We start from the raw sequence: 26,683 nt of genomic DNA, 5'->3' as shown, positions 1-26,683 counted from the left end.
GGACACCTGGAGGGATGCCAGAGTGCTGAGAAGCAAAGCCAAGACCTCCTCCTATGCAGAGAACAGATTAATGTACAGATCATCTAAATGTATTAATCTGAGAGAGTCTGCAAGTTTCAGATTTTATTTGTTGCGGCAGAGATCACATTTGAATCGGAATCATTCAGCAAAACATCCATACCGGTAGTAACTAGGGGTGTAAGGGGGCGCAAAATTCACGGTTTGGTTCGATACGACACAGTGGTGTCAGAATCAGAATGATCTTTATTGTCATTATACTCAGGTACAGGTGTAAGTATACTGAGGTAGGGTACAATTAAATTACATATGGTTTCTCTCCGTGTAGTCAAAAGTAAAAATAAATCACACCACTAATTTAGGTTAAGTTGAGTAAAGCACATCAATAGAGCCGTAGTAAAAAATAAAACATTTAGTCACAAACGGTAGTAGCAGCATACTGTGTGCAATCATATCAATTGTTTGGATTTATATAGTGCCTTTCTAGATACTCAAAGCGTTTCACACTCAAAGCGTTTCACATCTCAGGGGACGGAAGGGGAGGAAACTCAACCCAAGACATTTGTGTAACTGCAAGATAAAATCAGATAAAGGGCTACAAGGCACTGTTTTTTTTTGTTTCTTTTACATATTTACAATTTCCCCCCAGTTTATGATACATACAATATATGAATAAATAGATGCTACATTCTTTTGCTGTCTCTGAGGATGGAGGTGTGTACATGTTGCCATCTTGATGTGTGTATCACACGGTTCAGTGCATTTTTGATACAGCAAAAAAGTAGGAATGCCAGAGAAATTTCCTTGATTTATATTTATAGTTATATTTATATACATGTGTGTGTGTGTATATATATATATATATATATACTGTATATATAATATATGTGCTTTTTTTACTGATTTGTTTTATTATTTCCGCAGTCTAGTTAAAAAATGTATTTCAATTTACGACAATGTTTTTTAACACCTTTCGTCTTTTTTTCATTTACCTTGATATCCTTGTAGAAGACTTGCACTGTTCAGCAGTGAAAGATTTGTTGGGTTTGCAATGCGTATTGAAGCTAAAGCCCTGTACCGAAACGTTTCGGTACATAATACTACCGGTAATAGGTGTGTTTTTACACCCCTAGTGGTAACACAGTACATAATAATGACACAAGGTCGGCAGGCCCTCCCACAGTGTAAAGGGATGTGTCTGAATGCTGATGAAGTGATATGAGGTGAAACACAGTTGACTTGCTTGAGCATTTGGTTTTGGGCAGGATTTTAGAAGCACTGGCAGCCACTGAATGAATTGTGTCCTGACTCCTGTGTATTGATTTTCATTCATGTCCTGATGTCCTGTTAAGAGGGATTGATCCACTCCGCCTCACTGAGCACCTGCATGAGCCTATAGAGAGCCGTCTATGTAGGGACGTTCCCATTGTAGGGCCATATGATTTCTGCAAAACGGGGGGTAATGAAAATGGAATCAACTGTAAAACATGCTATTTTGCAGTTTTCCATAATTTGTCTGAAATTGATCAAAGTACACCTAATGATCAAAATCAAAAGTAGACATAATTATTGTAGTAAGCTAAATTATTTCATCATTGTGAAATTGGCCTAGAGAAATTGGGGTGGTTTGAGAGGGGGGCGCCGTCTTGCGTGGGACCCTTGCGTGACCTCACACACTTTTTTCACTTTGAGGAACATGTCGAAGAGGCTGTCTGAGAGGGCCAAGTCGTGTGTGTGCGTGTGTGTGTGTGTAACAAATTTGTGGGGAAATAACATGCAATTTGGAACAAATCAAAGGGATTTGGTATTGCCCTACCTCTGGTCCCCTTCAGTGCAGCTCACCCTGTAAGGCCTCTGAGTCAACAGCACACTGAGTCATTGAGAGCTCAGTTTGCATGTCCTCTATTGGCCCTGAAGGTGTGAGTGGAAAGGTCAAGCTTCTCCAGTACTGAAGTCTCCTTAAGCACTGCAAAGCCCAAGTGTTTGTCACGCACCGCTTTTCACATTTGCTATGAAATCTATTTCTGTGATGATAACCCTATTGTTGATGATAAATACTGAACAAATATTTTATTGTTAATTTCAAGAACATACAATTGCATCAAAAATAAGTGTAGTTTTATGTCAGTATAAACGTTGACGGTTTGCCTTCAAATATTGAAATAGGCCTTCAAATATTGCAGGGGTTCGTTGTACATGCTCTTCTGTAACCAAACCGCTTCCACACTACTGAAGCCGCTCGCCTTGACTGGAATTGTTGTTGTGTGGACATCATTCTACTCTATTCTATAGAGAGGCACAGTGGAACGTCACTTCCTGCTTCAGCACTGTACCAGAGATTTCATCCGCCATTTATTTTCCCATAGACATTTCGTAAAATGCTTATAAAATAGTTGTACTTCGTCGCACCAAACGGTTCAGCTAACGCTATAATCGGGAGAGACCATAGAACATTTCACTCGGACCAAAACAAAAAAAAACATTGAAAAAATATTTTCTTTAAACCCGCATTTTTTTACGTTTTGGTCCCAGGGAAATGTTATGCGATCTCTCCTGTTTCTGAATATATCAGCACGGTTTGGTTTGAACCAGTAAAACAATTTTTATACGCATTTTACAAAATCTGTATGGGAAAATAAATGGCGGATGAAAATCTCTGGTACAGTGCTGAAGCAGGAAGTAGGCGGTCACTTTGCCTCCCTATTATGTACCAGTCGCCGGTGGGTTACACTTCTACAAATGCATGAGGTAATTTTTATCTTCAACAGAAAAGCACCTCAACGTTGAGTTTGGCGTTTGCCAAAGTGGCTTGTAGATTTGATAAGGTTTCCAGAAGAGACAAACTTTACCAGGGTTTGTCTGATAACTCCCCCCCCCCCCCCCCCTTCCCCGGCCTCACGAACACCTTGAACATGTTCCTCACAAAATAGGTAAAAACAGATGGCACCACACCTCTTCATCAGCACCACGGTTGAATTATACATGGTCCTGGGTCTAAAAGTTTGATGCGCTGCTGCATGGCAAGTGTCAGGTTAAATAATGTAAGTGGTCCCTTCCTTCCAGTCGTGTCTAACCTGGCTCCCCTCTGTGTCAGTTACCAGAGACTGCTGCAGACCATTGGGGTGCTTGAGGCCCAGCGCACGCAGGCCATCACGGACTTGGAGACTCTGGCGCTCCACCAGAGAGAGGCCCTCACTGACCCCATCAGCTTTGTGGAGCAGCTGCAGGAACGGGTAACAAAAATACACACTTCTCCTCGGAGCCCAGGAGCCACCCGTCCTGGTGGGGAAAAAATGTATTTAGTGATAACAGAGTATTAACTTGCACGCATATTATTGGGGCCGCAACTAACAATTATTTTCATTATTGATTAAGCTGTCGTCTATTTTCTTGACTCAATTAGTCATTTGATCTATAAAATGTCACAAAACGGTCAAAGAAAATGTCAATAAACTTTCTCCCCAAAGCCCAGGATGACATCCTCAAATGTCTTTTTTTGTCCACAATGAATGAGATCATTTTAGTGTTTATTAAATGATTAATTGATTATAAAATTAATCTGTGGATCATCACTAATTGTTAACGCTCTACATTATTGTGTGCTGCTCACATATATAAATCTTGTGCACAAGTTGCATTAAACAGCATGTGATTAGACGTACAATACATACGTAATGTAAATATAGAGCAAAGTGGCACTGCACCAACCCTGTTTGTGAGACTTGTTGACCAATACTCTGTTACCTTAAGCCTGCATATTGATCATAGAGCCCACTAGCTCTCAATACGTCAGTCATCAGTCGTGTCTTAATGTCGGCATGTGTTTATTAACTTTTTATTGGAATTATGAAATTCTGCACACAATGAAATGAAAAATAACTTGTCTCTTTGGTTTGAATGAAAACCTGCATATTTGGCACATGACTGGGCATCCCTGGTCTTAAATCAAGATAAAGGAATTAATATAATATGAAAAAAGGAATATAAGGGTGCGCACTCATAAGGGGTTAAGACATCAGTGATGTAACTAGGGTCAAACCTATCAAATAAAAATAAGAGTAATGCCTCGTTATTTGAATTCAATTGTATTAAAGGAACACTTAGCTGAAAATCAGTAGTATATCAGAAAACTAAACTGTTTTGCCGGCATTATTGCTATTATTGTTATTGAGAATTGATTTGAGTTAAGTTGTGGACCAGTGATGTCATTTTATGTCATTTTTAAGCAATGACTAGACTTCAAAGTGAGGTTATAAAAGAAAAGCTTGCACAGTGGTTTACAAAAAGGCATACGTAAGTAATAAAGATAAAGAATAAAAAAAACATACGTGAAAATCTGGCAAAATCTAAATAACAGAATGTGTAATAGCAAGTCTCTGAATGTGCCAAAGTAGTGTTTGTTGTAAGGTTAACGGAGGTGCTGAGGTCACTTGTTAACAGATTGTGAGCCGTGACTCTGCTGCCCCTTCAGGTGAATGTGGGCCTGCCCTGCCCCCAGCGAGTGGTCCAGCTGCCTGACATTGCGTGGGAGCAGTACACTTCAGGCCTGGGCCACTTCGAGAGGGAGTTCTGTGACAAGAAACGCAAAACCAGACGGCTCAAGCTCATCTTCGACAAGGGCACGTAGAAATAAAGAAATGTCATTTGTAATCTAAAGAAATTATTTGTCTTTATCTTGTAGCTCCTGCAATTTTTCATCATGTCCAGAGGAGAGTCTTTGAAATTTTAGATTATTTTAAAAATAATAAAAAAAAAAAAATGCTAATTCTGCTCATTTCCTCTCCCCAGGTTTGCCTGCTCGACCAAAAAGTCCTGTGGAACCCAAGAAGGAAGGCGAACCCTCCACCATGTACTCCTCCCTGCCCACTAGTGACGCCCCAGAGAACGACACGCAATCTGACTCGCAGGTAACGCCTCTACAGCCTGCTCAGAGAGTGGCCTGGGGTCTGTGCTGCAGGCCACTGAGGCCAGTCAGAAAAAAACAACAAACAAACATGGAGCCGGCGTCCACTCTTTTGATAATATTGCTGACGTGCTTTTTCCTCAAACGTAGACAGCGACGCAGACAAATTAAGGCAAAAATGGAAAGGGATATACGTGCGAACAGAAACAGATTCATGTTCGCAGTCTTCTCCGCTCAACATCGTGCAGAATATGAAGATAGACTAAACCGGGGACAGATCATGACAGTGTTATGTACCTCTGCGCTGCTGCGTGAGACTAGAGCCATCTGGAAGCGAGAGAGACCAGGAGGGAATTTATTTTGGGAAGATGCTCTGAACAATTTTGACGACGTGGAATGGAAGCGTCCTTTTCGCATGTCCCGGTGTACGTTCGACTACGTGCTGAGTCTGGTCCGACCCGCACTAACACGCAAGATCACCCGGTGGCGAAAACCACTGGAAGCGCGTTTGCGACTGGCAATAGTCCTTTGGTGGTACGCAACACCAGGGGAATATCGAACAATCAGCTGTGTATTTGGTGTTGGACTGTCTACTGTGTGCACTGATAGCGGAAAATGACTGGACCCCTTTCTCACCTGTCTGCCTATCGCGGCATACCGCTCTTCTGACTGGCTCAAAACTGGTGAATGCCTTTCCCACATGCAGGCATTAGACCACGTTGCGGTCATTTTGCGGTACAAAGCGCATGTGGGAAAAGGGCTCTACTGGAGTTAAGCATGCAGCACATGTGAGCACAAAAGACGGTATCTATGGAAACATCCCCTCCCACTCCTGATTGCCACTTATTCTTGGCCTTTGTTATTGTGTGTGTGTGTGTGTGTGTGTGTGTGTGTGTGTGTGTGTGTGTGTGTGTCTTCCCTCATTGTATGGGCAGTAAGGTTTCACTTTAATTGATCCTGGAGATTAAATGGCTCCAAGGACTTAGCACAGAGTAAACAACTACTTTATTACTTCTTTTATTTCTTTATTTTCATTTTGTATTCTACCAGTCTACGCTCTTTGAATTCTAAAGGGATTTTGTTTGTCAGTCAAAAGTCATGTCCCCCCCCCCCCCCCGTCTTCCCACAATGTGTGACAGCCTGGGATTCTCTGGCGCACTGACAGATTCAGGGCTTTTCAAAGTGGGAGGTGGGCTTTTCAGGGGAGGTTCAGTGAATGGAAGTGAAAAACATTATTACGTTAGTTGTCAAAATTAGATCACATAGAATAGCCTAAATGTGTCTGTGATTTGGTTAAAGTTAGTTCAGAGATACAGTACTTTTGAAGAAATTGACAGTTTTCCCCACTTTCCCAGACTCAGAAACAGATGTCATCAAACATAACTTCTTTATGTATTTGGTGTGGTCTGAAGTATGTCAAACAGCAATATCAGGCTATCTTGGCTCAATTGTTGAGTGTCTATGGGATCAAATAACATAATCATGATCCCATACACACATCCAGGAATTGAGCGGGGGGGGAGGGGGCGCCTTTTTCCAAGCATTGTCTGGGGGGAGGCCCACAGTCTCAGACTTTGAAACCCCTGCACTAGGCAGTTCATATGTGGCGATCTCTTCAAATAGAGGAGTGCCCGTTATCTTTTGGATCTTGTCAGCCTTTTAACGTGTCTGTCACTTGACTTCCTGACAGATGATCCGGGGGAGGTTATGTCATTCCAGCAAGCCTGACACATTTAACCAGCTGTGGACTGTGGAGGAGCAGGTGAGTAGCAAGGCTGGAAGAGGATGTACTATATATATATATTTTTTTTTTTTATGATTTATTTATGGGATTTTTCAAGTTTACACCAACAAAACACGTACATCACAACACAACAACACACAACTTCACAGTTACAGCAAAACAACAATCACGATCAGTTTTCTCACCAAGCACAGTGAATATACAGGACTGTCTTGTTGATAGTGCCAACATATTGTCACTAGGGATGCACCGATCGATCGGCACGTGACCGGAAATGGCCCATTTTCAGCTGATCGGCCTCGACCGGTGACCGGCGCCGGTCAGTCCACATAGCCGATTCTGTGCGCCGGTCGGCTTTCCCCTTTTTTTGTTTGGTTAATTACCTGCAGCTGCACGATGCACGTGTTCCACGTGACATGCGCGCACCCCAAGCAGCCAAAAGGAAACACACCAGCATGTCCTCCTCATTGTGGAAATTTTACAGTTTGTCACACATGCAAGTTGAAAATAAGCCGCGGAGGGACCGGGTACGTTGCCGAGTCCCGCTCGGCTGGAGTCCACTCCAGTCTGAGCGGCTCGCTTCACCTCACCAGCCCCTCTTCCCCGACCAGCTGCAGTCCACATCACCGCTGCCTGCTGCAGATCAGCTGCTGCTGCTATCTGTCAGTCACGTTGTAACGTGGATACAGGAGAGGACTATTTGTTTTGTATTGCGAATAGAACGACGAACATAATAATAACACGCATCGGACCAGTGTGCAAGGTTTTCTGTGCGTGGTGATTTTTTTTTTCGGATGGCAGATTTAAAAAAACAGACTCTGTGTGTAAACTGATATTCAAACTGAGTCTACTCAAACTCATTTCCTCATCTACTCAAGAACAGCCAAATCCACAAATGTAGAGTGGGCATGGCTTCGAAGGTCTGGGCTCCAGACCTATAGGCTATAAACTCCTTGTCCATGGATAACATTTTGATGTTTATTTATTTTATTTTATCACCGTAATTTCCGCACTATAAGCCGCACCGGAGTATAAGCCGCAGCAGCAAAATTGCCTGTTTGTTACATATATAAGCCGCACCGGACTATAAGCCGCAGGTGTTTTAATGTTTTTTTTTTTTTTTTTTATTGTGTTTTAATGTTTAATTACCATATGTAAGGGTTCATGCACAGAGGGGATTGTCGGGAAAGAGATGGCTGTTTGAGGAAGCTCCCATTTATTAACATTTCAACAAAACAACATAACACAACACCACCTGTGTTTTTTTTTACAGTGCACACAGTGTCCGCGGTGTGGTGAAAAGAGGGCAAGAGAGGAAATTAAAACAGAAGTGGATTTATAGTTAGAAAGAGTGCTAAAAAAGAGAGAATTCCGTTTTTTTTTTTTTTTTTTTTTTTTCGAAAAAATCCATAGATAAGCCGCACCGTTATATAAGCCGCAGGGCCAAAAAACGGGGAAAAAGCCGCGGCTTATAGTCCGAAATTTACGGTAGTTTATTTGGCAGGGACATATACAAAAAAAACATTAAACCCCATAGGGGAAGAGATGCTTTGTAACAGATTTAGCCATAGATTTCCATCTGGAGCCCCTGTTCTGTTGCACCTTTTTTCTTTTGGAAAAGTAAATGCATGATAGCTGTCGGATATACTGGAATTAATTGTTTTATATTCATTGTATTTACACAAAAAAGAAAAGCTCTGTCCAGTAACCTGGAACACTTATTTTGAGATGTTTTTGAGTGAGATCGTCCTACCTCATGCAAATGATAAGAAATGTGACATGAATCTTAATTTTCTATTAAAGCAAAGTTACAAAAAAAAAAAAACGTCAAAAAATAACCCGTCAATTATTGTTCTTAGAAGGAAAATCGGAATTGGCCGGTATCGGCAAGTCAGACTATTCAAAAATCGGAAATCGGAACCGGCCAAGAAAATGGCAATCGGTGCATCTCTAATTGTCACTCTTCATAGGAAAAGTGTCATTTCAAAACACCGACAAACATCTCAACCATAAAGGAAGGACACAACATGTCACTTATAGATAGAGCTGCCGAAAATAATCGATTCAGAGATGCATCGCGATGCTTAATAGGACGATTCTGAATCGATTAACAAATACCAAAAATCGATTATTAAAAAATAATAATAATAATAATAATAATAATAATCAAATAAAATAGAATGTAAGTACATGCAGTTGTTTATTTTAATTATGGATCATAATACAATGCAATTCCAAATGCACTTTTATTTTAAAAGTAGCCACACAGTGAGAAAAAAGAAAGTGAGAAAAAATAAATCACGTATTGCGGAAAAAGTGATGCATCGATTTAAGATGCATCGTGATGCATCGGAGATGCATCGAGATGCATCGTATAATCGAATCGAATCGAATCGTAGACTTGTATAATCGTATCGAATCGTGAGATCAGTGAAGATGCACAGCTCTACTTATAGAAGTGGCTGTACCGCTTAAAAAACATCTTAAGTTTGTCATTAACTATCTCTAATATATACTGAAGTCAATCTTTAACATTTAGATTTTGTCAAACAAAAGCTGATATATTGATTGCCTACTTTTACCTGTGTGTGTGTGTGTGTGTGTGTGTGTGTGTGTGTGTGTGTGTGTGTGTGCGCGTGCGCGTGCGCGCTCCCAACCTGTTTAAATTGTGGATGTGGTGTTCTGGAACGAAAGCTTCAATCCACATTGATTAATCACTGGAGAGTGTTAGCAGTCATGCAGTGAAGAGATCAGTATTTTCCCAGCAGGGTTTTCACTTTTCACTTGGTGTTTTGTGTCTTTTATAGAAAAAACTGGAGCAGCTTCTCCTTAAGTTCCCTCCTGAGGAAGTAGAGTCCAGACGATGGCAGAAGATTGCTGATGAGCTCGGCAACAGGACAGCAAAACAGGTGACTTCCTCTTCCTGTATTGATGCACATTAGAGAGGCAGGTCTAACCAGGAAAACATGCCAGTGTGCTACACACTTATTCCCTGCTTGCTTCAAGATTCAAGATTCAAGATTCAAGATTTTTATTGTCACTCCATGGTACAAGTATCACGTGTGAAATTCTTGTGCTGTGGACTCCGTTTACAACATAGTGCAAATAGTACAAATATAACAAATATAACAGGGCATATGGGTGCAAAAACAACAAGAGACACAACAAGCATAAGGCAGTATAGTGATAAGACAAGTCAGAGACAGTGGCATATTCACTGTACATAGGTGCACGTGTCGGGTGCATACTTTAGACGTGCTTAAACATTTTAAATTCTGCGTATTTGACATACAGGTGCAAATAACATATTCCTTATTAAACATACAATTAAACTCGGCATTTTAAATTCGGCGTATTTGACATACAGGTGCAAATAGCATATTCCTTATTAAACATACAATTAAACGTTAGACATACATACATACAAATGAATGTATTTATTTGCAAATGTAGAAAATGATAAAACAACCTCACAAGTTATTTTTAATTCAAATTTTAACTCACTTCTTACTGCCTGTAATGTGTTTTGTATGTGTATATGTATGTAACATTAGTTCAAACGTCCACTTGGACTCAAAGATGACCTGATTAGATTTGGTGGTCGAAGGTCAAGGTCACTGACCTCACGACCACCCATTTCTTGCTCGTTAACGCAACATCTCAGGAACGCCTTGATGGAATTTCTTCCAATTTGACTTAAACATCCACTTGGACTCAAGGATGGACTGATTAGATTTTGGTGGGTCACTGTGACCTCACAACCACCCGCTCCTTGCTCGTTAACGTGATATCTCAGGGACACCTTGAGGGAATTTCTTCAAATGTGGCTCAAACGTCATCTTGGACTCAAGGAAGAACTGATTCGATTTTGGTGTTCAAAAGTCAAAGTTCAAGGTCACTGCATGTCCGTCCGTTCCATCAAGGAATGGGGCGGGGCTAGGGAAAAGAAGGTCGTAGAGAGTCAAGATTTGAGGGGTTGGTAGGGGGTCTGGCTAGGGGTCATGGTGAGAGAAAGGGGTGGGGCTTAGAGAGCTGCAAAACCCGAGGGTACCCCCGCGGGCCCCTCGGCCCTGGCCAATACGGGCCGGGGCCGGGCTTTTATTATTATTATTATTATTAATAGGTCCGGGCCGGTGTCGGGCTCATTTCAATAATTAAATTAAATAACGTTGGATTACTCGCTTAATTTTACATGGCAGAGCACAGTCAGACAAAGAGGAGGAGTGCACAGACACTCCCCCAGCCACACAGTCACACACAGACCCTCACGTGACGTTAGTCTGCCAGTCATACTCATGTCATGACATGTAGCTTTCCGCTCAGTCAGCGACAGACAGCGTGCTGTGTCAGTGTGTAAAAAACAACAAAACAAGCCGTGTGTGCCATGTCCGTCCGTGTACAGCGGACAGCTCCCGAACAGAGAAAGAGAGAGAGAGAGAGACAAATAGAGAGAGAGGCTGCAGGAGCAGGACGGCCGCGCCGCAGCAGCTGAGGAGAGGGAGAGATGTGATTATATGGTAATATTGGCTTCAGGCCTCACAGCCGGCTCGGGCCAATTCATTTCATAACTCATCCGGGCCGGGTCGGGCACGGGCCTGCATGTCACGGGCCGGAGAGGGCTCGGGCCGAGATTTCAGGCCCACGCAGCTCTCTAGTGGGGCTAGGGAAAAGGGGCCATAGCTATGGATAGGAAGGTCATAGAGTGTTGGGATTCGAGGGGTGGTTTGGGAGAGTGACTGGGGGATGTGGAGGGTCAGAGGGGGGCGTGATCATCAGTAAGGGGGAGTGGCTAGCGAAAATGAGCCGTAGCTAGGCATAGGAAGGTTGTAGAAAGTCAGGGTTGGGTGGTTTAGGCCGGGGGTAGCGGTAGGACCATTTTCCATGTTGAAAATGATTCGCCGTGTTGTAGATTAAACATAAACATTTTCTACAGTGTCATAAGGCAGAATGACCAGACCACTTCACCGTGGGCTTCAAGGTATTTGTGCTTGTATGAGTCTGGACAGTCATGGATGTAGACTGCAACTTGACTTGTTGGCGGAGGCATACAACCGCGAGGCGCTTATTTCTAATATATTTTTATGAGCCTGTCATGATGTTAACCATGTGGACTTTTGCGCAGGTAAAACTGTACAATGGAATGAATCACGTTGCAATAATAAAAGGTGTCGACAGACTCGCAGCATCACCTGTGTGTTAATTGCATCCCGCGTGTATCTGGATGATACACGGGGGATGATGGCCTCACTTAGTTCATGCTGCTGTTTCTCTGTTGGAAATCATTAACGCTGCGTTTTTCCTGTTAACACATTCCAGGTTGCCAGTAGGGTTCAAAAGTACTTCATCAAACTGACAAAAGCTGGTATCCCTGTGCCTGGAAGAACACCCAACATGTGCATGTACACTAAAAAGGTAACCATTACCCCTTCTCCAATCTATTAAACTAATCTCTTCTAAACAAATCTTGGTTATCAGGGTTCCCACGTTAATGGAAAACCTGGAAAAGTCATGGAATTTAAAATTTAAAATTTCCAGGCCTGGAAAAGTCATTGAATTAGTAAAATCCTTAAATGTTTTGGAAAAGTAATGGAATTTTGTTGTGTGTAATGAAATTAATTGTTACAGTAATCTTCATGGATAGTGTGCCACATAACGTAACGGCAAATGTATTTTCTCTGGCTGTTGTTGGATTTTATTTAATTTTTTCTAAAAAAAAATTATAAATACTTTTCATGGTAAATTCATGATTTCATGTACTAGAAATTATTACTACACTGGACAAATAGGACACACCTCTTTAGTGGTTGTATTATGGAAAATTCATGTTTTATTTCAGTAGCTTCCATGTAATGTGACGCAGTGACTCTAAAATTACTAACATCCAATATAAAGAGGTGTGGCCTATTTGTCCAGTGTAGTACCGGTAATCATTTCTGCTATTGATTCAGAGTCACCGCCTCACATTACATGGAAATTCTATCATGGATCCTTGAAAAGTCATGGAAAAGTTTGGAAATTGTATCCATGAAAATGTGTGGAAACTGGTTCTGCGTTTACATTCTTGATGAATGATGCATGGCTGCTTGGTAACATCCCCGCTGTGTGTTTTGTTAACCCAGGTGTCCAATAAGCGGCAGCACCATCTGAACAAGCACCTGTACCGGCCGTCCACCTTCCTGACCTCCTACGAGCCTCCGGTCTACATGGAGGAAGACGAGGAGCACGCCGGCTATTATAGCAGCATGCAGGATGCCTCTGCTGATGACTCGGTCAGACTCAAGTTAAACCTCTCTCTCTCTCTCTCTCTCTCTCTGTGTCTCTCTCTCTCTCTGTCTCTCTCTCTCTCTCTCTGTGTGTGTCTCTCTCTCTCTCTCTCTCTCTCTCTCTCTCTCTCTGCGTCAACAGACAGCAGTGACCTTCTCAACCTTCTCAATAGCGTGCCAAAGTCACACCCTCTTCCAGGGTTTGGCATTAGACCTAAGGAATTTCATTCCCCATTCATTTTCCCATAGACATTTGGAAAAAAAACTTTGACTTGGTCAAACTATGCGATTCAGCTACATTCACAATCCGGAGAGACCGTATAACATTTAACTCACAAAAGCTCATCCTGCGTTCTCTTCTGTGTGTTGGACTTGGTGTAGCTGGTCATGTTTTGGGGGGCAACAAGTTGCCCAGCAATCGACCAATCAGATCCCATATTATTCCCCCTCTCTCCGTTTTGAGTGGCAGGAAAAGCAAAACGGGGAGGTGCCTGGGCCTACGTTGCAGATGTTCTGGCCTTGGGCGGTCCTGGTTTGAACACAGTTTGTTTAATTTCCTTGTCTTAAGGTTCATACAGTTTATTGAACTGTAGCAGCTGAAGCTATGTGGAGAGGTTTTGCTAATTGTTGCTTGGCCTCAGCCGGAGACACTGCAGGCTCTCTGCAGTGAGAGAGTTTAAAGACTGGGCCAGAAACCACTGGCTGGGCTAGCTCTGGTTACTGGACTTGTATTGACAGAGCTTTTTCAGCTATAAAAGAGCAGCTATTTTCAGCTAAGTTGCGTCAACAAACGACAGTTTATGTCCTTACTCAAATTTTCTATCTATAAATTAAAGTGTAATGAGCAGTGTCACTCAGTATCTTGCTCCCGCGACTTGTTTGCCTCAGTGCTCCGTAGCGTTGTATACATTCTCCTATATTTAAGCGAGCCACTTGCAGTGGTGGTCAGGCTTGAAATAACTGTGGAGAGACATTCAAAAGGAGCAGTGTGTGTTTGAGGGGGAAGCAGACAGAGTGAGTGCTTTGGGTGGATGTCATGCACTTCAACATTCACCCTGTCTGAGACGTCAATAGGCCTAAGCAGGTTGCCTTGTGGCACGGTGGCGCAGTGGTAGCGCTGTCACCTCACAGGAAGAAGGTCCCGGGTTCGATTCCCGCCTGGGGGTGCTGAGGGTCCCCCATCCCCATGTCCTCAGTGCCAGGTGGGCTCGTCAAAAAAGGGCCCCTTTCTGTGTGGAGTTGTGCATGTTCTCCCCGTGCTCCCCTGGGGTTTCCTCCAGATAGGAACCCCCCGCTAAAAACATGCAAGAAAAAAGGAGGCCTTGGGTCTTCTTGATCTTTGTTTGTGTGATGTTGCAATCATCTTAGCTGGGAATAACACACATTTTGAACGTAAAGTACAATAGGGGTGGGAATCACCAGATGCCCACGATACGATACTAAAACGATAGTTGAGGCACGATATGATAGTATTGCGATATGCTAGTATTGCGATATATTGAATATTGCGATATTTCGATATATTGTCACTCCTAACTCCTTTTCCTACCTTTTCCTTGACCTCACCGGAAGTAAAACATGCAGTGTTTTTTTGTTTTGTTTTTGCCCCACACCTAGGCTACATTATTAAGCTTCTCTGGACTCAAAACGCCACTGCAGGCGCGGACTGCACCATCGGGTGCTTCGGGCAAATGCAACAAATCCAACAAAAAGAATAATAATAATAATAATATCGATACTTGGTGTCCAAATATCGATAGAATATAATCAGGCAAAATATTGCGATACTATGGTGTATCGATTTCCCCCCCCACCCCTATAATACAATATAATAATTGGGTTTGATTCTTTAAGATGTCAGTTTCAAGAACAAAGTAGGTGACCTGCTGAAAACTATCCGTATCTTTACAATTGTTTGATAGACTCTTATTGTGGACACAAAATCAGATCCCTGGCTGTGCTTCTTTGCTGCCTAATTCAGCCAATCACAAGCTCACAACTCCTCCCTCTCACAGTCGTGACTTCTCCTGCGTTAGCACTAGCAGTGACCTCTAAGATACAGGATGGTGGAAGCTGCTTCTGCTTTACGTGCCTGTGGGAGATTGTCTCCTCCATCCAGTCTCCATATGAGTCAGTTCAGACGAGGGGAAGTAATCCACTGTGTCTTTGCTCCTCGGGGAAAACGTCCCGCCTCGTCTCTCATGTCCGCTCTTCTGTGGTAGCCTGCCCTCCCTCCCTTTTAAGGCTCTTCTGTGGTAGGTACTAGGTAGCCTGCCCTCCCTCCCCTTTAAGGCTATTCTGTGGTAGCCTGCCCTCCCTCCCCTTTAAGGCTATTCTGTGGTAGCCTGCCCTCCCTCCTCTTTAAGGCTATTCTGTGGTAGCCTGCCCTCCCTCCCCTTTAAGGCTATTCTGTGGTAGCCTGCCCTCCCTCCCCTTTAAGGCTATTCTGTGGTAGCCTGCCCTCCCTCCCCTTTAAGGCTATTCTGTGGTAGCCTGCCCTCCCTCCTCTTTAAGGCTATTCTGTGGTAGCCTGCCCTCCCTCCCCTTTAAGGCTATTCTGTGGTAGCCTGCCCTCCCTCCTCTTTAAGGCTATTCTGTGGTAGCCTGCCCTCCCTCCTCTTTAAGGCTATTCTGTGGTAGCCTGCCCTCCCTCCCTTTTAAGGCTCTTCTGTGGTAGGTAGCCTGCCCTCCCTCCTCTTTAAGGCTATTCTGTGGCAGCCTGCCCTCCCTCCCTTTTAAGGCTCTTCTGTGGTAGCCTGCCCTCCCTCCTCTTTAAGGCTATTCTGTGGTAGCCTGCCCTCCCTCCTCTTTAAGGCTATTCTGTGGTAGCCTGCCCTCCCTCCCCTTTAAGGCTATTCTGTGGTAGCCTGCCCTCCCTCCTCTTTAAGGCTATTCTGTGGTAGCCTGCCCTCCCTCTTTAAGGCTATTCTGTGGTAGGCAGCCTGCCCTCCCTCCTCTTTAAGGCTATTCTGTGGTAGCCTGCCCTCCCTCCCCTTTAAGGCTATTCTGTGGTAGCCTGCCCTCCCTCCCCTTTAAGGCTATTCTGTGGTAGCCTGCCCTCCCTCCCCTTTAAGGCTATTCTGTGGTAGCCTGCCCTCCCTCCCCTTTAAGGCTATTCTGTGGTAGCCTGCCCTCCCTCCCCTTTAAGGCTATTCTGTGGTAGCCTGCCCTCCCTCCCCTTTAAGGCTATTCTGTGGTAGCCTGCCCTCCCTCCCCTTTAAGGCTATTCTGTGGTAGCCTGCCCTCCCTCCTCTTTAAGGCTATTCTGTGGTAGCCTGCCCTCCCTCCCCTTTAAGGCTATTCTGTGGTAGCCTGCCCTCCCTCCTCTTTAAGGCTATTCTGTGGTAGCCTGCCCTCCCTCCTCTTTAAGGCTATTCTGTGGTAGCCTGCCCTCCCTCCCCTTTAAGGCTATTCTGTGGTAGCCTGCCCTCCCTCCTCTTTAAGGCTATTCTGTGGTAGCCTGCCCTCCCTCCCCTTTAAGGCTCTTCTGTGGTAGCCTGCCCTCCCTCCTCTTTAAGGCTATTCTGTGGTAGGCAGCCTGCCCTCCCTCCCCTTTAAGGCTCTTCTGTGGTAGCCTGCCCTCCCTCCTCTTTAAGGCTATTCTGTGGTAGCCTGCCCTCCCTCCCCTTTTAGGGCTCTTCTGTGGTAGCCTGCCCTCCCTCCCCTTTAAGGCTCTTCTGTGGTAGCCTGCCCTCCCTCCTCTTTAAGGCTATTCTGTGGTAGCCTGCCCTCCCTCCCCTTTTAGGGCTCTTCTGTGGTAGCCTGCCCTCCCTCCCCTTTTAGGGCTCTTCTGTGGTAGCCTGCCCTCCCTCCTCTTTAAGGCTATTCTGTGGTAGCCTGCCCTCCCTCCCCTTTAAGGCTCTTCTGTGGAGGCCTCTCTCACTCCCCTTTAACACCTTTGGATGAAACAAAGTAGTTGGCCCTTGATCATACACGTTTGTTCTTTTTTCGATCCGGCCGGCATGTGCTGTTGAAAATGAGTGAACAGACGGGGGGGGGCGGGCTCAGACCCAGCCTAGCCTTCACTCTGAACTGTGTGACTCCTCACACTCACTGTTATCTAGTCTAACTGTTATCCAATGCTGACATTCTCTCTCTCTCTCTCCATGATGGCAGTAACCTTTAAGTCAAACCGGGTCACTGCCCCCTACTGACAGCGCAGGCTGCCGAAACCACCGGCCCATTAACACCCTCTAAGACCACCGGGTTGGAGCAAACCTCTTAACACCGCCGGGTTGGAGCAAACCTCTTAACAGCGCCGGGTTGGAGCAAACCTCTTAACAGCGCCGGGTTGGAGCAAACCTCTTAACACCGCCGGGTTGGAGCAAACCTCTTAACAGCGCCGGGTTGGAGCAAACCTCTAACACCACCGGGTTGGAGCAAACTCGCAACGTTGTTGCAGCATGGGCCACAAGCATTGATACTTCCTCTTGCGATACATTATCGATACAGTGGTGCCATATCATGACACCATATTGTGCCATTTATCCTGAAATGCATATTTTTTCATTAATTCATGGTTTTTTCCCCTCCTGTAAACTTACTTTGCACAGCTTGAAAGGATTTTAGTTGAGCATTATTGTATCCTTCCTTTGAATATTGTAACTTCACACGTGGAGTTGTGGATAAGTTGCACCAGTGCAAACAGTCACTTTTGCAGTCTGCACTTTGTTATCCATTGGTTCATGTCACCTCTTTGAATAAATACATCATCCCTGCTCGAGCGTGAGCAGAAAAGCATCTCAGAATACAACACGTCAAACCTGCAGGATCATGTCACTTTGGTAGCCAGTTGACACAGAGCTGAAAGCTGATACTTAGCCAGTATTAAGGACGGTGTTCCTATTGTTCGGGCAGTGTATATTATGTCTATGGGTAAAGTTATGTATGTAATAATGGATAAATTGCCCTTGCTCGGCTAAAATTAGACCGATCAAGAGTAGCAGCAGTTCCCCTTTAGGCTATAAAACATCTCGAATAGCTGTGCTGCCAAATGGATCCCCAGAGAGCTATAGAGCTGTTTTGTATATGGGTGCACTAATGCTTATCACTTGTTTCCTCTGCTCTGTGTGTGTGTGTGTGTGTGTGTGTGTGTGTGTGTGTGTGTGTGTGTGTGTGTGTGTGTGTGTGTGTGTGTGTGTGTGTGTGTGTGTGTGTGTGTGTGTGTGTGTGTGTGCGCGTGTGTGTCGTGCCCACCCAGGATGAGGAGGGTGTACCTGTGGAGTTCAGACACTTGCCGGAGTACAAGGAGCTTCTGGAGCTGAAGCGGCTGAAGAAGCAGAAGCTACGGGAGATCCAGGAGGGCGCTGGGGTGCAGCACATGGGCTACAAGGTGAAGCCCTACTCCTCTGTTACAACAGACCAAAACATTCTAAATGGCTCCTAGTTTATTTCCTGTTTCAAGATTCAAGATATTTATTGTCACTCTGTCGCACAAGTACGCACGTGAGATTTTTTTAATGCTAGGGGGCTCCATTAGCATGTAGCAGTGTATGCTAATACAATAGCTAACAGGAAATAAGATAGGTTTCAAACTGTTCCCTAACAGCAGAATTCCAGCGAAACCGTCTATAGAGCTGAACAGTCAACGTGACGTTTCCAGCCCAGAAAAAGAGTTCCTCATTCATTTTCTCCATAGACATTTTGATAAATCCTTATATAACAGGTTTTAAGGCTGAAACCAAGCCGACCAGCGACCTACTGAATCGTGAGTGACCATAAAACATTTTGCTCGAAGCAAAAATAAAAACGGTCGAGAATTTGATTCCCCCCCGCCCCCGCTTTTTATTTATGTCTCAAAAGGTGAAGGTGTCTCCGAACACATTTCAAACAGTTTAATTTCACTCCTGTAGGGCTAAACCGTAACAGCTGCTGGAAGTTGGGCTGAACCCAGAACCTTTTCTACTCAGAACCTTTTCTACCCAGAACCTTTTCTACCCAGAACCTTTTCTACCCAGAACCTTTTCTACCCAGAACCTTTTCTACCCAGAACCTTTTCCAGGAGAAAATTAAGATGTTTGTGAGGGGTCAAAGGGTCATGCCGGGACGTCCACGCCCACTTTTCCCGTGTGTTGCAAACCTTTTTTTGGGCGGTGCATGAAAATAAATATTTACATGTTGGAAATCATCTTTTTCAATGGTTTGGCATACAATGCTTGCACAGTAGGTTCTGGGACTTTTTGGGTCGAGGAATTCAGAATTCATGTTGTTTTGATTGCATCTCTGCCCCTGGATGCTTGAAGACGTAGTCCCCGCTCGCCACACCAGCTCCCGGGTTGACTGGCGTTTCTCCCTCGCAGCAGAGTATATATATCACCCCGCACCCGACTAACTTGTGTTTTCAACAGTTCCTTCACAAGCGTCTGCAATCTGACTTTGTTTCCTGAGTTGACCATGAGTTTGTTGAACTCAGCAGCTCCTGGGAACTTGTCTTCGGGAGTTGGGGAAAGCATTTGGGATGTGTGGATGTTTTGCTGCCCGACTATGTATTTCAACTATGAAATACAATAATGCCGGCCATATTGTCAACATTTTGAGCACTGACATACCAAAGCCTGGCTCAGTTCGCCCTCCAGTGGTCACAATGAGTCATTAAAACGTGCACAGATTAAGAAGTTTAGTTTAAAACTCCTTCATTTATACATTGTGTCAAATTTGTAATTCACCATGAAGTGACTTGCAACATGTGAATAATGTTAAGTTTTAGGCGCTACTTCTTTGTGTAGAGCAGCGTAGCAGGCAGCCAGTCAGGAGCCTGTTTGATACAGAGCCCTTGTTTTGCCTTGATTTGATTGGCTCATGGTCAGAGGGAGTGTGCTGTGGCCAGCTGAGAGACAAAGTTTCATTCTGCATTCCATTTAATCTGGGAGCGAAGGATTTCACAGTTGGGTGACGTCACACCCAAGTTGTCGGCGTTCCTATTAAACAATCGGGGAAACCAGCCAGGGTTAGTAGCTCTAGTCAGGCTAGCCATTGTTAGCAATACGAGTTAATAACAATGCATTTCGCCGTATTTTGTGCATACAAACACTGTAGCAACATGTCCACAGATAGAAGTTAGACAGTGCTGTGTGGACAGCTGATTTAATGAGACACAAAAAAAAGACAGAGTGCTAATAAACAGTATTTATTATGATTTTAACTACTGTTCATGCGCGGAGCAGCCATCTTGGATTTTTGAGGTTGCGGCTGGTGAGGTTCCTCCGATTTCGGCAGAGAAAATCCGAGCACAGGTGACGTCACCGACTGTCGGATCTCATGACCTTTGAACCGTCACATTCCCAGCTCCCAGTTTAAATGGAATGGCCCATTAGAACAGGCAAAATTTGTAGACTGTATCTCACTAATGTATTCAAATGTAATGGTATCCAAAAGGTGTCAGTTACAAAGGTCAGCCTTGTTGACTTATCCGCCAAAAGTTTTACTGACATTTTGATGCTTGGAGGCTGATAATGTTGCACCCTGCCTACAGCAATGTTTTGTTCTGAGGTTAATTGTGTGTGTGTGTGTGTGTGTGTGTGTGTGTGTGTGTGTGTGTGTGTGTGTGTGTGTGTGTGTGTGCGTGCGTGCGTGCGCGCAGTGTGACGTGTGCGGCATGGACCCCATCCAGGGAGTGCGGTGGCATTGTCAGGAGTGTCCCCAGGACAACACGGTGGATTTCTGCTCTAACTGCTCTGACTGGTGAGACTGTCCAAGTGCCATCAGATAATGCTCAATTGATTTCTTCAGCACAATTCCTATACAGCAGGGGTGCCCACACCTTTTTTGCCTTGCAAGTTACTTTTAAAATGACCAGCTCATAATGATCTACCCCAACCTGGTGCGCGTCTTCTGAGCCGACTCCTCGCCTGACTGCACTCAGCTACTCTTATCTTCCAGGCCAAGCAGGTAGCGTTAGTCATCTCAAACGAGCCTTTTGATAAAGCTACGTTAGCCTCATCGCTAATGTTAGCTTACAGTTAAGTTTTAACAGTTTGCCAACAGACTTATAGGCTGGCTGTCAGGCCAGCTCCATGCTCAGGTCTCTTCGTCAGATACTTTGAACTGCCCGTAATGTTAACTCAAGCTGCAGTTCTGTCAAACTAGTCTTGTCGCTGAAGCACATTTTCTCTTCAAAATAAAGGCTTAGCAAAATTATATGTGAAGCGCTTTGAGTGTCTTGAAAGGCTCTATATAAATCCAATCAATTATTTTTATTTTTATTAATATTTCTATCTATTCATGTCTGATGAGTTATGACTGCTAACCAGGAGAGATGTAATATCAGAATAATAGAAATGGAAGAAAAGGCACTTTTGAGGCCATGGAGAAGGGTGGGGGCTCTATTCGACAAATATTCATCTTTTTAATTTGTTATTAGAGTGCACACACACACCCCTCACAAGTTGGCGTGTATTAAATATTAATTTGAGTGTTATAATAAAATGTTTTATTAAATTCAAGTACTTGCTAAATCATTATTTTCATAGCCTTAAAAGCCATACTGATTTCTGTTATACGAGGGATCAGCCGAGCAGCATTTAGATATTAACGTTTGTTTGGCACAACTCATACTAACTGCCGTGGGGTTCTGCATTTCTGGTGTCAAGTGACGTCACGCTGATTCGTCTTATAGCCTTCATACTTTTGCCAGTATGGTAATGAAGTTGGCATTAAATTTAATTCTAAGTGGTGTTAAAAAGGCCTTAAAAAGTCTTAAATTTAACTTTGAGAACCCTGTTGAATGTGAAAGGGGTTAACTTCTTATCATGTAGTCCTCGTCTTAACTGCAGGATCAGAGCGCCAAGCTACCAGCTCCAACATTGACTTTGCATTTTCCCCCTTTTTATTTTTTCACTTTTTTCTCTCTTCCAGCTTGTTCAAGACAGAGAGCCACAAGCCTAACCACCATCTGGAACCAGTGTACCAGTCGCAAACCTTCCTGGACAGGGACTACTGCCTGCCGCAGAGCACGGGCTACAACTACCTGGACCCCAACTACTTCCCGGCTAACAGATGACAGGGTCCGAGGCGCCCCTAGCTCCAGGCTCTCTCCACATATCCCACAGGCCACTCTGTGCATGGCTCCATCCTCCAAGTCCAAGATAACCGCTTCACCCGCCTTCAGGCAGGCAGGCAGGCAGCCGGGAGCCTCGGAGCAGACCACAGTGCTGCTGCTAACTGGCCTCCCTGACTCCAGCAATGGCGGCCATGTTGGCTCTTCAGAGTTGGGGGGCCCCGCTCCACCTCGGCCAGGTTAATCAATGGATCTCTGATTTAAAATGATACACTATTTTTAAAAACAAAAAAACAGAAGGCACACCGACATTCCTGAGCTCTGTGACTCCAGGAGGGCTGTCTTTGTCCCGTTCCCCTCCTCCCATACCTCCCTGTGCTGCTTTGAAACTGGAGAAAGTGACGGTCAGTCTGGTGAAGCGCCACCTAATGGAAATGTGTGGTCGACCAGTGTGTTCGTAGCGGACCTTAACTCATCAACTGAGATACACATGGGTGGTTAGTATGTGTGTGTGTGGTCTCCGTGTTATGCAAGAGTGAAACATGTCCTAGCTAGGTATCTGTAGATTGAGTATTTATGAGTCAGACTTCCACAGCGGGAGTGGGGCGATGGGACTTGCCGCGGAGACGGTGGAGAAACGGGAAATTAATTAAATTCAATTAATTAATTTCCAAGTAGGAAATGGATCACAGGAGCTCTGTCGATCCACACAACGTTCTGAAGACAAACCCGTTTGTGTAAAGGGACAGCTCACCCTAAAATCCAAAATGCATATTTTTCATCTCACCTGTAGTGCTATTTATCCACCTAGATCGTGTTGTGTTAGTTGCCTGCGTTTGGGCGATATTGGCCCTAGAGATGTTCGCCTCCTCTCGAATACAACGGAACTGGATGGCACTCGGCTTATGGTGCTCAGCACACAAAAATAAAAATTTAAAAACTCGGCAGCAATGTCTCTTTCCAGAAATCTTGACCCGGTTACTCAAGATAATCCACAGACCTTGTTGTGAGCAGTTTCATGTAGTAAACTCCTAGCTAGTTCCTACATGAAACAGCAGCTAGTGGGTGTAGTTTGGTCGAAAATGGAAAATAGTTCCGACATGAAAATGCTGACAAGGCCTGGTGGATTATCTCACTACTATTTTCTTTTATGTGCTTTGAGCACCACAAGCCGAGTGCCATCCAGTTCCATTGTATTCGAGAGAAGGCAGAAGCCTCTAGGGCCGATATCTCCGAAACTCGGCAACTCGCACCAAAACAACCTAGACTGATAAATAGCAGTACAGGTAAGAGGGGAAAATATGGATTTTGGATTTTAGGGTGAGCTGTCGATTAAACAAACCGTGCGCCGCCATGTGAACATGGGGCTACCCTACCACTGTCAGTCAACGCTGCTCTCTACCCCCTCACTTTTCACCACCTCTCTCTCTCACACACACTGTCATCTCCATTTCCTTTTCAAACGTTTGTTCAGTTTGTGACTAAGAAGCACTACAGCATGGAGAGCAGATGTTTTTGAAGGCAGACGAATGAGAACGTATGGGAAAATGTAGAAGATCTTTTTTGTTTTTCTGTTTGTTTCCCCCCCCTAATGTGTGCTGTTGTTGATCATGTTGAGTATACAAGTATATGGTGAAAAGTAGCCAGCGCTAGTGGCTGTGTGCCATTTTTTTAAATTGTTTTCTGGGGATTTCCGCCTCTGAACTTGGCCACGACTCCTCCCTCCCCGCGTGGCGCCATTGACCTACGTTAAATTGACCCCAGTCATCATGCCTCTTTAATTTTTGCAGTCCACTTAAAGGTCCATTAAAAAGATTGTATTTTTATTAATCTATTTAAAAAGAAGAATCGAGGTAGCAGTCGCTGCCTCCACAGTGGAACAACCCACGCAATTTTATACACATAGATTTTGTTGTGCTTGAGTAGACACCATTTTGTATGGTTTTTGTTTTCGTCTCCTTCCCTCACCACCCTTTGCCCTGCTTCAATATCTGTGCATAACAGTCTGTTCTTATGTAAAAAATAATAATGTAAAAAAAAAAATGCTAGAGGAGAACCGTGGAAATAAAAGTATGTGAAAATAGTGTTTCTACACCTGTGGTTCCTGTTTTATTCTTTTGGGAAACTCAGGGTTCCTACGCAAGTATGGAATTTGATTTTAGTATTTCACAGGTCTGGAAAAGTATGGAAAAGGGAAAAGAGTATGGACAAATGTGTTTCCAGACTACCGTAAATTCCGGACTATAAGCCGCGGCTTTTTTCCCGTTTTTTGGCCCCTGCGGCTTATATAACGGTGCGTCTTATCTATGGATTTTTTCAGGAAAAAAAAAAAAATAAAAAAAAAATCTCTCTTTTTTAGCACTCTTTCTAACTATAAATCCACTTCTGTTTTAATTTCCTCTCTTGCCCTCTTTTCACCACACCGCGGACACTGTGTGCACTGTAAAAATAAACAACGGTGGTGTTGTGTTATGTTGTTTTGTTGAAATGTTGTAATACGGTAAATGGGAGCTTCCTCAAACAGCCATCTCTTCCCGACAATCCCCTCTGTGCGTGACCACTTACATATGGTAATTACGGTAAGCAAACGGCCACTCGGGCAACAACTCCCTCCCCCGACTACCAGGAGAAAATCACAAACTTCGGCGAATTCACACAAAGGAAGATCAAGGAATATTCACAACAAGACGAGCAGTAGAAGCAACACTCTCACTTACCATGGGGAAGGTACGCAGAAATTCACACGAGGCAGCTTTCAAGTTGAAAGCAGTCAATCTCGCATTAAAAGAGAGCAGCCGCCGATCAAACAGAGCAGCCGCGCGTAACCTGGGCAAAAGGGACTGTCCGTCCGGGGGAGAACTACTGAACAACTCCCTCCCGACTATCAGGAGAAAATCACAAACTTCGGCGAATTCACACAAAGGAAGATCACGGAATATTATAGGAGTGTGAAAACATCCACAATTACCAACGGGTTCCAAAACGCTGGACTGCTGCGGGATGAAGAGGATGACGCCACGGGGACTGCCCCCTAGTCCGATACCTCACGAGTCCGATACCTCACGAGTCCGACACCTCATGGTTTTGGGTTAGGGTCTGGGGGAGGTTAGGTTTAGGCGTGGGGGTGGGAGAGGTTAGGTTTTGGGTTAGGGTCTGGGGGATGTTAGGTTTAGGCGTGGGGGTGGGAGAGGTTAGGTTTTGGGTTAGGGTCTGGGGGAAGTTAGCCTCTTTTTTCGGACTCGTGAGGTGTCGGACTCGTGAGGTATCGGACTCGTGCCATGGCACCTGAAGGAGAGAGGAGAGTGGTTGACGAAGCCACCCTGAACCTGTTCGTTTCCGACACTGAAGATGAGGACTTTGGTGGTTTCAGTACGCAGGAAGAAGAGGAAGACGAGGATTAGTGACTTGACTTCTCTGGTTACAGGTTTGCTGCACATATACGGTAGCCTATTGTTGTGTGATTTTGTCTGGGGATTAGTGACCTGACTTTTGTTTTGTTTTGTTGAAATGTTAATAAATGGGAGCTTCCCCAAACAGCGATCTCTTTCCCGACATTCCTCTCTGTGCACGAACCCTTTCATATGGTAATTAAACATCAAAACACCCGCGGCTTATAGTCCGGTGCGGCTTATAGAAGAAAAAAATAGTCAATTTTGGTCCCGCGGCTTATACACCGGTGCGTCTTATAGTCCGGAATTTACGGTATTATCTATTGTAACTATTTGTTTTTCTAAATAAAATCTTCAGAATTTAGAAAAAAGTAATTCATACAAGCGAGTGTTTTATCATGGCATCAGAATGTAACACATGTTAACAGTTGTATTTCAAAACCATTTATAATAAACATCTAGCGGTCTCACTCCCAGGGCGTCCAAATACGCCGATATCGGATTAGTCGTGCCGCCTCTGCATTATTGTTGCTGACGTGAAAGGGACGTAATGTAGTAACAGTCTGAGGTTTAAGTAGGTCAAAGTCACACTAGGGAGAAGAGGTGGGAGTAGGGGACCGGACCTGTTCGACACCTGGTTCGAATCCCCAAACCATAGCCGTAACCCCAACCAAGTTGCTTTTGTTGCCTAAATCTAACCGTGGTTTTGCTTACCTAAACCTAAGGCTGGGCAATAATTCAATACTGTATTATCGTTTATCTTTCAGTGGAATCATATCGTGATATGAAGATATTTTAAGATCATGACACATTTCTGATTGAAGATGAAAAGCACATTTTCCATATCGCCACGCCCTACATCTCACATGTGCCTTTGACTTAGAACTGAACGTTTAGCCCACTTGTGGAAATATATATTGTCACTGTTCAGCCCATAATATTGTCCAGCTCTATACCACATAGCTGACAGACATGGCTGTGGTGCAGAAGGTTGTTGGTTCAATCCCTGCATCAGGCTCTGGCTTTAGAAATGTTCATATGATAAGCTGCTGACTGTAGGATGCCAGCAGTGATGTTTCTTTATCATCAGTAGTTTGAACACTGATATCAATAAGCTGATGAAGACAACAGTTGTCTGACAACTGCAGAGTCCCTGGCTCGAGCTCTGTGAGATAAACAGCTGCTTGGTGTGTAGTCCTTCACTGGTTCAAATCCCACCTGTCTCACTCTTTATGCTTTCAAATCAGATGCCAAAGCCCAAACTGAGAAATATAGTCTAAATATAATGTTTTGTGGTGTTTGTACACCTGGCGACCGCATTGGATGTAGTACATAAAATATTGGATTTTCTCTTTCAATGTCGGTAAAAGT

General features: G+C 44.2%; 1 protein-coding gene across 1 annotated transcript in view; it reads left to right on the top strand.

The window, feature by feature from the left end:
* zzz3 (zinc finger, ZZ-type containing 3) overlaps positions 1-24,274 on the top strand; it is a 36,451-nt gene extending 12,177 nt beyond the window's left edge. The window contains exons 3-12 of the mRNA XM_083653763.1: positions 3,113-3,251; positions 4,490-4,637; positions 4,807-4,925; positions 6,612-6,683; positions 9,473-9,574; positions 11,982-12,077; positions 12,785-12,934; positions 18,129-18,260; positions 20,508-20,608; positions 21,782-24,274. Coding sequence (XP_083509889.1) covers positions 3,113-3,251; positions 4,490-4,637; positions 4,807-4,925; positions 6,612-6,683; positions 9,473-9,574; positions 11,982-12,077; positions 12,785-12,934; positions 18,129-18,260; positions 20,508-20,608; positions 21,782-21,926 — 1,204 coding nt within the window. The 3' untranslated portion in view covers positions 21,927-24,274. The remainder of the gene's footprint in view (positions 1-3,112; positions 3,252-4,489; positions 4,638-4,806; positions 4,926-6,611; positions 6,684-9,472; positions 9,575-11,981; positions 12,078-12,784; positions 12,935-18,128; positions 18,261-20,507; positions 20,609-21,781) is intronic.
* Positions 24,275-26,683: the final 2,409 nt, after the last annotated feature.

The sequence above is a fragment of the Poromitra crassiceps genome (genome assembly GCF_964638095.1).
Source record: "Poromitra crassiceps genome assembly, chromosome: 17".
NCBI lineage: Eukaryota > Metazoa > Chordata > Actinopteri > Beryciformes > Melamphaidae > Poromitra > Poromitra crassiceps.
Note: the sequence above shows the minus strand (reverse complement) of the source record. Positions and strands in the feature narration are given on the sequence as shown.